At 45.9% G+C, this 12,932-nt stretch overlaps 1 protein-coding gene across 10 annotated transcripts in view; it reads left to right on the plus strand.

Annotated features, from left to right (window-relative positions):
• Nucleotides 1-12,932, plus strand: part of LOC137434585 (poly(rC)-binding protein 3) — a 226,208-nt gene that overhangs the window by 110,205 nt on the left and 103,071 nt on the right. For 4 of the 10 annotated variants that reach the window (XM_068127760.1, XM_068127762.1, XM_068127761.2 and 1 more), the window contains one exon: nt 4,434-4,529. The exons of 5 other annotated variants lie outside the window; for them this stretch is intronic. In XM_068127760.1, coding sequence (XP_067983861.1) covers nt 4,434-4,529 — 96 coding nt within the window. Of the gene's footprint in view, nt 1-2,867; nt 3,499-4,433; nt 4,530-12,932 lie in introns of those variants that run through there. One more of the 10 variants, XM_068127766.2, reaches the window with a different exon arrangement.

The raw sequence follows: 12,932 nt of genomic DNA on the forward strand, positions 1-12,932 counted from the left end.
ATATATATATATATATATATATATATATATATATATATATATATATATATATATATATATATATATATATATATATATATATATATTCAAAGGCAAAAGTTATTGTGACACACAAACAACAAACATAATCAGTGTTAAACTTTTACTGCCGCGAATGAAATGTTATTACATGGAAAGACAAATGTTTCAAGGTGTGGTAACGATCAACAGTCCATAAGAACAGTGCACCTGGCATATGCAAATGAGCTACAACACAAGAGGGGGTTCACAAGCAAGTTGACACGGTCAGTAGCGAGTGTGTCCACCTTGTGCATTGATGCAGGCCTGGCACCTTTGCCTCATTGAGGCCAGTAAACGTCGATGAAAGTCCTGTACTGGGGAAGATCATTCCATATCCGAGGAAGGATTTGGCAGAGTCCCTGCAGCGTTGTTGGAGGATTCGGATGACGTAAACGTCGCTCCATTTCATCCCAGACGTGTTCTATGGGTTACAAATCAGGGGATCTTGCGGGCCAGGGTAACACATTAACATTGTTAGCCGAGTCGCAAGACGCTGGTCATAGAGTGCCCTCTGCTGTTGTTCTTGTTCTTCTTCTTCTTTTCTTGCAGAGAAGACAAAACCTCAAAGCTCCACCCATTCTGGGAACCATAGCTCCACCCATTGTGGGAGAGGCTTCATATAAACAAATATCCACCATTTTATTAACTCGCATAGCTTTGAGGCCTGTTTTGTAGACCCGTGGTGTCTTCCTCTCTCACACAGTTTTATTTCAAATCAAATTCGATATATCATTTCATTTTTCACAGTCGCTAACATAGTTTTAGACTCGGTTGAAAAAAAACCGGAAGAAAATCCGATGAAAGGTGCCCTTTATAGAACGAAATGAATTCTCAAAGGCCTGTAACTTCAAGTCCATTGAGATTTTTTTTTTTTAAATTGCGGCATGGTCAGTCATACACCGCCCGAAATAACAGACGGGAAAATGCCGAGATATATTAAAAATTCGTCCTTTTGATGACAATCGTCACGATGAAATATTTAATTTATACGTCGTCACAATAATGTGGAGAGAGGAGCATAGCTTCGTTCACGTGTCGCCACATACGGGAAATTGCCGAGATATATATTTTTTAAATCGCGGCATGGTCAGTCATACACCGCCTGAAATAACAGACGGGAAAATGCCGAGATATATTAAAAATTCGTCGCCACACACGGGAAATTGCCGAGATATATTTGCACTTTGCACAAAAATAACATCAAGTAATCGAATCAATAGGAATGTCCTGTGCCTATAACATCGACGTTATAGGCATAGCTGCATCTCGGCATTGTGTAACATCGACGCGGCTTTTGTTTTAATTAAAACTTTTTGTACTTGTTCTGATTAAGATACTGCTGTACAACTCGAGCTTGTGGTCTGGCGTTATCGTGTTGAAATGTCACTCCAGGGCCGTTCTGTTGCAAAAACGGTAAAGCGGCCATTTGCAAAATTTCGTCTTGGTACCTCACAGCATTCAAGTTCCCCTCAATCACAATCATTGGCATCCTTGCTGCAGCTGTTATTCCACCCCAGATCATAACGCCCCCACCTCCAAAACGATCCCCTTCCAGAACACTTGGCCTGATGTAACGGTCACCTGTGCGCCTGTAGACACGTGTCCTGCCGTCAGCTCGGTGAAGAAGGAAACGTGACTCATCGGTGAAGAGAACTCTTCTCCACTCACGTGCTCCCCATCGCAAGTGTTGTCTGCTCCACTGGAGACATTGACGTCGATGTTCTGGCGTCAGAATTGGCCGTCGGGCTGGGCGTCTTTCACGGATGCCGTAGATGCGTAGACGTCGTCGAACTGTTCTCGCAGATACACCTCTGTTGCCAGGTATGGTTCGGGCTGTAAGGGTTGCTGGCTGGAACCTGTGTCGGAGGTGCGTGGTTCGAATCCATCGGTCTTGACGTGGGGTCGTTACTGGTGGGCGGCCACTACGGGGACGGTCTATAACTTCATTGTTTTGCTGAAAACGTCGCCATAAGTGCCAAATGGTGTTTCTATGGACGTTGAATCGACGAGCAACGTCACGCTGCGAGGTACCAGACTGAAGCATACCTATAGCTCTCCATCTGTCATTTTCCCCGAGGCGTGGCATGTCGAACTTGTTCCAGAACGATGAGTAGAGGTGTTTTTCTGACTTCTGCACTGACTAAGACTGCTTTGAGTGGAAATGATAAGTGTCTGGTTGTCTGGCCTTTAAAGTGAACATTGCTGGCCATTTTTCTCGAATATGTCATGCTTCTTGCAAATTTCGTGCAATTTGAACAACAACTGCTTGGTTGCGTTTCTTCGACCATTTTAACACGCTATTTCTCTGGTTCAAATCCAAAAATTCATTCACAAGATTACCAATGAAAAAATTCCATGTCACAATAACTTTTGCCTCTGAGTGTGTGTATATATATATAATTATTAATTAATTAATTAATTATTTATTTATTTATTTATATATTGTCATGTGATGCCCCTCGGTGAATACAGGGGAATCACGGATAGCAATAGAGCGTTACTTTGAGGCGTTCGGTTCAAATACGGATTTTATGTCTACGCGCGTAAAGAAGAGAGAAGAAGAAGAAGCCGGAAGCTTTTACCTGTCGGTCCGGCGTGGCAGCTCCGATCCTGCAGGAAATAAACTCGCACGAAAAACGGATTTAGAATATACAAAAATAAACAGGTTTATTAAACGGAACCCGAGAACAATGAAAACGCGACGCTCAAATAAATGTTATAAAATGCAGCGCTCCCACACCAGACGTATAAAACACACAAGGGAGAATATATGAAAATAAAGGCCGTGCGTGTGTGTGTGGACTTAGCTCAACCAGCGGAGGTGGATGGCTTTCTCCTCGGGAATGGCGCCGTTCCAGGCTGTTGGCAGGAACGACCGCACGTCCTTGGCACGCGTACACGCTATCCAGGCCCCACCGTCCTTCTCAGGCGGCAGGTGTGCAGCTCGTCTCCCAGCTGCTTTGATGAGACCCCGCTCTTCCCTCGTCAAAGGAACACCGTCAGCAAGAGTCGAGGGAAGTGGTGAACGAGAGGGGCAAGAGGTTGAGGTAGAGGAATCACGAGGGCAGCAAGGAACAAGGTCCGACCACAAAGGGATCCAAAATGAGAAGAAGAAAATGCCGGCCAGCCAGTTCTCTTATTGGCCATCTCGTGACGTCAGCTGTCCTCTCAACCAATCAGTGTGCCCCTGGTGTCATCAGTGGTACCTGGCCAATCGGCGTTCTGCTTCCCCCTCGGCTTTTCTTCCACCGATCAGTGGCCAGATTCTTGTCCCTCCTTACCCTGGCCTTCCCGTTGGTCGACACCTGGCCCAATAGTGTGGTCTCCCCATCAACCACTCGACCAACCCATCGCGAGGTGGGCCTGGCCTCAGCCGGCCTGAACAATGTTTTATCACCATGTTGGCGCAATGCGTGGCGCTTCCTGCCTGCACTTCTGGTGAGTTTTATTGTGGGGGGGGGGGGGGGGGGGGGAGGGGGAATTAATTAGTATGTGTGTGCTAATGGGCCTTTCCTGCTCTACGGGATGAATGATGAATCACAGGTCTCTCGAAAACAGGGGAATTAACATAATCCCTCCTAGTTAACACAAGGCCAGCCTTGTATGACCACAAATATACAAACTTAATCAGACATCCGGGCTCGACAGGTCCTCTACTTATGTACATCCCGATGGTTCTTCTTCTTCACAACAGTCAGAGCATGACACCGACAGATCTACCTGATCTCTATATCACTGTACCACAAAATTCATAACACAGCCCCCCACCTGGAACCATAGCACCTGCTCGTGAGTGGGAAGTGAGCCGAAGCTACCTACCTATGCTCTTTAACATGCTACCCCCTTAAACAACCATGCATTTCAAATACTAGCAACGGTACCCGCCATAGGGGCGGGGTTTCTATTGGGAGGCCCAAATGAAAAGGCAAAATATCAGAAATTGAAGGCTTTTTTATTTTAAACTATTCATATAAGCATCTGTTAAATCATATCACATGCAAATCATCAAAATCTAAACAGTATTTGTAGAATTTCAATAAAAGCCACATCACTCTTCATATCGGTAAATATTATTCCATCGTGTTTGGAAAAATTGGAAAAATTGGAAAAACAATATAGCCTATTTTACTCAAGGGGGTCCCATGATTACCCACCCAAAATGTCGTTGCGATCGGTTCAGCCGTTTTTGCGGGACTTGGGAACGGACAGACAGACAGACATTTGGTGAATTATCGTAAGATGTACAAAATTATTATTGGTCGTTCCTGCGGAGGAAGGAAATGAGAAACACTCAAAAACCTAACTTAACCACAAACCTTAACCAAAAAACTTGCAGAAATTTCAATAAACATTTGTACAACCCCTTCCTGCAGACCGCGTCCCCTGGTGGATGCCACAAGACTCAACGTTACCTGCGGGGCCATCCCAATGCACCCCAAATTTCAGCGGGCCCTGTCCTGGTGTTACAGGTGAGTGACATGGCTCGGATTTCGCCCACATTCATTCAACACAAACCCATAACCACTCATACACATTCCAAAAATCATCAAGACACAAAAATCATTGCAAAAACATATTTCACCCCCCCCCCCCCCCCTGCAGGACCACAGCATAGATGTCATACACGTGTGTGCGTTTCTCTACTAGGCAGCGGGGAGGTACCGCACAAGTAAGATGGTGGGGGCGCTTCAGGCTGTGGTGCCCGCAGTCCCAAAAACAAGTCGCCCGACTTACAACTTCTTCGCCCCTCCCCCCCCCCCCCCCTTTTACCTCTTGGCCCCGTGACAGCCAAACAGCTCCTTACGCTGTCATCCCGCCGGTGGGGGTCTCCACACACCAGGCTCCGTCATCTCAGGCTTCCTTGCAGCCTCACCGGTCGCCGGGAGTCTCACCCCAGGGTGCCCAAACAGACCCCACCACCGACGGGCTCCAATTTCCAGACACTACTGGTTGCCAGGGGTAATCACTGCAGAGGGGAGCTGCAGTCATCGCTCCTCCAAAGCTTGATCCGTACCTGCGGACACACACACCTTCCCCACCCACAAAATCCACAAAAACATTTCTTCCCCCACTGCCATTCATTTCTCCACCACATAGTTTCGTGAAAAGATGGTCCCAAAAAGATTCTGCCATGGCCTGCATCCATCATGTGAAATCCCATATTCATTTAAATCACATTTTAACTCCACTTCCAAAACACAATAATCACTCATTCACAGTTCATTTTCATTCTCCACGACCACATAAAAACACATAACCTCGACACACAAACAAACGCCACCCACAAGACACTGTGTGGCACACATTCCATCCCCTCACCGGCCATGCCATCACTCTCAACCGCCCCCTTCTCCCAATTACATGTCCCAATTTAAAAAGCAAATCCTGAAGTCTGGGACTGTACACCTCAAAGCACTTACCTCAAGTGTAGGTAGTTTCAGGTTGGTCGGTCCAAAGTGCCATCCACCCTACAAAATCCCAAAATTTTTACCCCATTGGACCAATCAAATTCCACCAAATTTCCTTTTGTCCCTACTGTGCTGGCAAGTATGTGGATCCGCCCCCAACAATGATCTGTATTACATAACTACACGTGGCCACGACAGCTCTACACCTCCACCGTGCAAGGGCCATTGGGACAAGCTGAGCAGCCGAAACGTCAACATGGCCCATGAGTGTCCATAAGGGTGCGACCCACCATCCATCCTTCGCCCCCCCCCTGCGAGGAACACGGCTGCACTAGCCCCAGCTGGCCAATGTGGTGAGCACCTGCTGCCAACACTACCACTCCCCAAAAACCTCGGCCCTGGGGGCAGCGGTCGCAGTGCGTGGCATCCACCTCACGTCCCCTGCACCGCCCACATCCTCCAGTCCGCACAACTGCAGCCCCCAGTGCCCACCCACACTTGACCATGCCAAGGTCTAGCAGACAGCCATGCTCCACCAGGAGACTCCTCCAGAAGACATGGTCCACACACCTCGGACACGCACAGTGCCACGTTGACCCCCCAGACTACCCAACTATATCCACCCCCCCAGCGTCCCAAATATTGGTGCAGTCACCCCCGAAACCAGTTGAAGGCTGTGTCCTGCTAACCTATCATTTTTTTCCAGCCTCCAACAGTCTGGTCTAACACACCTGGATCAATAATTGTGCCACTGTGCAGTGTCCACCATGGCATCACCAAAATCCACCCTTAAATTTACATCTAACCCTCAGATTGCACATGCCAAATATTTTTCAGAATTCACTAATCTCACCAAAGAAGGTTGCTTCTCCATACACATGCCAGCCGAGTATGGCCCATATGCTTGGGTCGTTACAACTTCCCGATTCAACAATCCCATGGCTCTCTTCCCAAGCCAAGAGTCCACAAATCACAACAGAGCATCTGTGGGAAATCATTCTCACACCATCATGTTCCACACAAGAGTGACCGCTAGGTTCGAATCCCACTCTCCTGACACCACTTGTCGTGCGATCCCCCTCATTTATGCAATTCAATATGCATTATATGTATGTATATGTGTATGTATGTATATATATATATATATATATATATATATATATATATATATATATATATATATATATATATCTGTTCAGTGTCTGTGTTGTCCTGTGTTGTCACTGAACTACTCCTTCAAACTTTTGTGAAATCCTATCAATCTTCTGGTATGCACCTATCTCTCCCATCGGTGTGTCCTAAGTGTATTTTTTTTTGAAAAAATTGCCAAGGTTTTTTTTTGTTTTTCACCTTAAGTTTTCAACTTCAATTGTTTATAAAATGTAATATCACATATATTACAAATGCATTTGTGCATTGTGATTTTTGAATTATGATTGGTGTAAACCATGACAAAACAGCAACTTAGGTACATTCATTTATCTATATATCTACACATCTGGGCAGTGTCTGTTGTCAATGAACTACTCCCTGAAACTTTTGTTTCCGTGGTTGTGAAGTGTTTTTAATAACGTGGTGGTGGTTTTGAATCAGGTGGGGGTGAGGTATTTTAAATTATGTGGTGGTTAGGTGTTTTTGAATCACGTAGTGGTGAGGTGCTTTGCATTATGTGATGGTGAGGTGTTTTGAATTATGTGATTGTGAGGTGTTTTGAATTATGTGATTGTGAGGTGTTTTGAATTATGTGATGGTGAGGTGTTTTGAATTACTTGGCGGTGAGGTGTTTTTAATTATGTGATGGTGAGGTGAGGTGTTTGGGATTAGTTGGTGATGAGGTGTTTTGAATTACTTGGTGGTGAGGTTTTTAAAATTACGTGGTGATTACATGGTGGAAAGGTGTTTGAATTACATGGTTGTGAGGTGTTTTGAATTAGGTGGTGGTGAGATGTTTTAAATTATGTGGTGGTGAGGTGTTTTGAATTATGTGGTGGTGAGGTGTTTTACGTGGGGGTGAGGTGTTTTAAATTATGTGGGTGTGAGGTGTTTTGAATTACGTGGTGGTAAGGTGTTTTGAGTTACGTGGTGGTGAGATGTTTTAAATTACGTGGGGGTGAGGTGTTTTGAATTACTTGGTGGTGAGGTGTTTTGAATTACTTGGTGGTGAGGTGTTTTGAATTACTTGGTGGTGAGGTGTTTTGAATTACTTGGTGGTGAGGTGTTTTGAATTACTTGGTGGTGAGGTGTTTTGAATTACTTGGTGGTGAGGTGTTTTGAATTACTTGGTGGTGAGGTGTTTTGAATTACTTGGTGGTGAGGTGTTTTGAATTACGTGGTGGTGAGGTGTTTTGAATTACGTGGTGGTGAGGTGTTTTGAATTATGTGGTGGTGAGGTGTATTTAATTACGTGGTGGTGAGGTGTTTTGAATTACGTGGTGGTGAGGTGTTTTTAATTACGTGGTGGTGAGGTGTTTTGAATTACGTGGTGGTGAGGTGTTTTGAATTACTTGGTGGTGAGGTGTTTTTAATTACTTGGTGGTGAGGTGTAATCTTCCCAAACTTCCAGTCTGCACCTACCCCTCCCGTATGTATGTGCTGAGGGGCTCTTTTTTTAATTTACATATTTTTTCAACCCAAATCTTCAACCTAAATTGCTTATAAAAATGTAATATCACAAACACTACAAATAAATTTGTGCAAAATAATTGTTTGTATTATGATTGGTGTAAATCATGACAACACAGCAACTCAGGTACCTTAATTATCCTCAGCTAAAACAAGCCCGTTCCTTTGTAACGACGCATGTTGAGGCGAGTGCAGTGAGCAGAGCCAAGCTAATATGTATATATATGTATATATGTATGTATGTATATATATATGTATGTATGTATGTATGTACAGTGGGGAGAACAAGTATTTGATACACTGCCGATTTTGCAGGTTTTCCCACTTACAAAGCACGACAAGGTCTGTAATTTTTATCATAGGTACACTTCAACTGTGGAAGACGGAATCTAAAACAAAAATCCTGAAAATCACATTGTATGATTTTTAAGTAATTAATTTGCATTTTATTGCATGAAATAAGTATTTGATACATCAGAAAAACAGAACTTAATATTTGGTACAGAAACCTTTGTTTGCAATTACAGAGATCAGACGTTTCCTGTAGTTCTTAACCAGGTTTGCACACACTGCAGCAGGGATTTTGGCCCACTCCTCCATACAGATCTTCACCAGATCCTTCAGGTTTCGGGGCTGTCGCTGCGCAACACAGACTTTCAGCTCCCTCCAAAGATTTTCTATTGGGTTCAGGTCTGGAGACTGGCTAGGCCACTCCAGGACCTTGAGATGCTTCGTACGGAGCCACTCCTTAGTTGCCCTGGCTGTGTGTTTCGGGTCGTTGTCATGCTGGAAGACCCAGCCACGCCCCATCTTAAATGCTCTTATTGAGGGAAGGAGATTGTTGGCCAAGATCTCGCGATACATGGCCCCATCCATCCTCCCCTCAATACGGTGCAGTCGTCCTGTCCCCTTTGCAGAAAAGCATCCCCAAAGAATGATGTTTCCACCTCCATGCTTCACGGTTGGGATGGTGTTCTTGGGGTTGTACTCGTCCTTCTTCTTCCTCCAAACACGGCGAGTGGAGTTTAAACCAAAAAGCTCTATTTTGGTTTCATCAGACCACATGACCTTCTCCCATTCCTCCTCTGGATCATCCAGATGGTCATTGGCAAACTTCAGACGGGCCTGGACATGCGCTGGCTTGAGCAGAGGGACCTTGCGTGCGCTGCAGGATTTTAATCCATGACGGCGTAGTGTGTTACTTATGGTTTTCTTTGATACTGTGGTCCCAGCTCTCTTCAGGTCATTGACCAGGTCCTGCCGTGTAGTTCTGGGCTGATCCCTCACCTTTCTCATGATCACTGAGGCTCCACGAGGTGAGATCTTGCATGGAGCCCCAGACCGAGGGAGATTGACTGTCATCTTGAACTTCTTCCATTTTCTAATAATTGCGCCAACAGTTGTTGCCTTCTCACCAAGCTGCTTGCCTATTGTCCTGTAGCCCATCCCAGCCTTGTGCAAGTCTACAAATTTGTCCCTGATGTCCTTAGACAGCTCTCTGGTCTTGCCCATTGTGGAGAGGTTGGAGTCTGATTGAGTGTGGACAGGTCTGGAGACGGCTTTGCGGTCGGTCTTTGTGGTCGGAGACGGTCTGGAGACGTCTTTTATGCAGATAACGAGTTCAAACAGGTGCAGTTAATACAGGTAATGAGTGGAGAATGGGAGGGCTTCTTAAAGAAAAAACTAACAGGTCTGTGAGAGCCGGAATTCTTACTGGTTGGTAGGTGATCAAATACTTATTTCATGCAATAAAATGCAAATTAATTACTTAAAAATCATACAATGTGATTTTCAGGATTTTTGTTTTAGATTCCGTCTTCCACAGTTGAAGTGTACCTATGATAAAAATTACAGACCTTTACGTGCTTTGTAAGTGGGAAAACCTGCAAAATCGGCAGTGTATCAAATACTTGTTCTCCCCACTGTATGTGTATATGCCATCCCCTGCCTCGGTTCTCCCCAATCTCCCCTACTGACCTCTCTGAACTCCTCATAGGAATGAAAACTGCCACCTGCACTCTTGACCCCATCCCCTCCAGCTTTGTCAAAGCCTCCCTCCCTGCTCTCTCTCCACTTATCATTGCAACAATAAACTCCTCCCTGTCTACAGGCATCGTCCCACCTTCCCTCAAAATTGCTGCTGTTACCCCCATTCTAAAAAAACCTGGTCTAAACCCTGACACCCTAAACAACTTCAGACCCATCTCCAACCTACCCTTTCTGTCAAAAGTTTTGGAACGCGCTGTAGCCACTCAACTCAAACATCACCTCTCTGCCAATAAACTGCATGAAACATTCCAATCCGGATTCCGCTCCAACCACAGTACTGAAACTGCTCTCCTCAAAATCACCAACGACCTTCTCCTCTCCTCTGACGCTGGCAACCTCAACATTCTCGTCCTCCTCGACCTCAGCGCTGCCTTTGACACCATCGATCACACTATCCTCCTCACCCGACTTGAATCCACCTTTAACGTTACCGGCACTGCCCTCTCTTGGATTAAATCATACCTCTCTGACAGATGCCAGTTCATCTCCATCAATAACTGCAAATCCCCCACTGCTCCCCTCCCCCAAGGTGTCCCCCAAGGTTCAGTTCTTGGCCCCCTCCTCTTCATCCTTTACCTGTCCCCGCTCGGTCACTTAATCCGCCGTCATGGTCTCCAATTCCACTGCTTCGCCGATGACATCCAGCTTTTCATCTCCACCAAGTCCGTCTCCACCGACACCCACTCTATCCTGACAAACTGCATCACTGAAATAAAATCCTGGCTTCAAATCAACTTCCTCAAGCTTAACTGTGATAAATCTGAAATAATCATCATTGGCCCAAAAACGCTCACAAAATCCACCCATAACTTTGCCCTCAACATCGACGGTATCCCAGTATCCACCTCCCCTCACATCCGGAATCTTGGCGTCATCTTTGACCAAACCCTTTCCTTCGACAAATACACTAAACAGATCACAAAGTCAGCCTTCTTTCACCTGAAAAACATTGCCCGTCTCCGCTCATCCCTCTCCTCCACGGCTGCAGAAACCCTCATCCACGCCTTCATCACCTCCCGTCTGGACTACTGCAATAGCCTCCTCTATGGTTCACCCTCAAAAATCACCAATAAACTCCAATACATTCAGAACTCCGCTGCCCGTCTACTCACCCATTCCCGGACCCGTGACCACATCACCCCCGTCCTTTACAAGCTTCACTGGCTCCCCATCCCCCAGAGAATCCAGTACAAAATCCTCCTCTTGACATACAAAGCCCTCCATAACCTGGCCCCATCCTACCTGGCTGACCTCCTCTCCAGACACACTCCCACCCGCAACCTCCGCTCTGCTGGTACCAACCTCCTGACCCCCTCCATCCGGACCAAATTCAGATCCTGGGGGGACAGAGCCTTCTCCATCGCTGCTCCCACCCTCTGGAACTCACTACCTCACACCATCAGAGACTCCTCCTCACTCACCACATTCAAAACATCACTAAAGACCCACCTGTTCAACACTGCATTCAACATTCAACCCACAGCATTTAACCCCTGACTATCTCTTCTCCTTCTCCCTCCTTTTGCTTTAAATATTTCCCTATTGATTCTTGTCTTTTTGCAATTGTTGTTTTCATGTATTGTTATGCATTATGTTTGCCACTCTGTCAAAGCGCCTTTGGGCTTCTGGAAAAGCGCTATACAAAATAAATGAATTATTATTATATATATATATATATATATATATATATATATATATATATATATATATATATATATATATATATATATATATATATATATATATATATATATATATATATTGTTACAGACGTGGCTTGGATGTTATTTACCGAGCGGTTTTATGGTATGACCACGTCTGCACAAGTTACCCGATTGTGCCCGAACGTTGACTAGTCGCGCGATGCTGGCTCAATAAGAAAAAGAAGACACCCGGCTGGATTACAATAACACAATACGACACCAATGTTTCACTTCTCAAGACCTCCGGAGGAGATTATATTCGTACGGAAAGGTCAGATTACAGGGGCTAGAGGTATAATCACAGAAAGACAGGCACTTAGACACACTCTTATATTAACCCCGGACAGACGACAGACAAACGGGACAACGGCTGACTCACACGGGGGTTGATGACAGGAAAGCGGGTATCGATGGCTCCAGGTCCTCCTGGGCTCGGGGCAGGGTACAGTCCGGTCCGGTCCAAAGATGCGGGGAGGTATCGTCGCGCTGGGGGTGGCGGTGGCTTCTCTCTCCAAGCTGAGGCGCATCTTACGTCACATCCGGCGCGGGGCCGCGTATATCCGGCGGGGAGTGACACGCCCTCGGCTCGTTAGCGCCGCCCCAGATGGAATCGGCACGTTGCTTCTCATTGGGTGCGTGGGGGGGTTACTGGCTCCGCCCCTGACGAGGAGCTGACAGCCAGCCCCTTCGGGGTAACGCCGTGGAGCGCATGGTCATGGCGGGTAACCGAGCCGGTGTGAGGACGCACACTCCCCGCCCCTCTGTTGTTGTAGTCGTAGTTGTAGTTGTAATTGTTGTTGTAGTTGTTGTTATTGTTGTTGTTTGGGGAAGAAGATGGGAGGAGGTATGGGAAAGGTCCTAAACTCACTACTGATGCCATATAATCACATTCTGGTGCAACGAAGAGTCATAATTAATGGAAACGAGGCCTTAACTGACATAGATTAAGAATAACTAGGAAGATGTCCGAAAGTTGTCTACGTGTGGTGCGGTGGACCTGGGCACGACATTTAATGGGGGAATAAGGGGAAGGTCGGCTCTACTGATTGTTGTTTACATGCAATGGGACTAGGGAATGGGGGATTGGGGA

The sequence above is a fragment of the Myxine glutinosa genome, chromosome 10 (genome assembly GCF_964187855.1).
Source record: "Myxine glutinosa chromosome 10, kmMyxGlut1.1, whole genome shotgun sequence".
In the NCBI taxonomy this organism is placed as follows: domain Eukaryota; kingdom Metazoa; phylum Chordata; class Myxini; order Myxiniformes; family Myxinidae; genus Myxine; species Myxine glutinosa.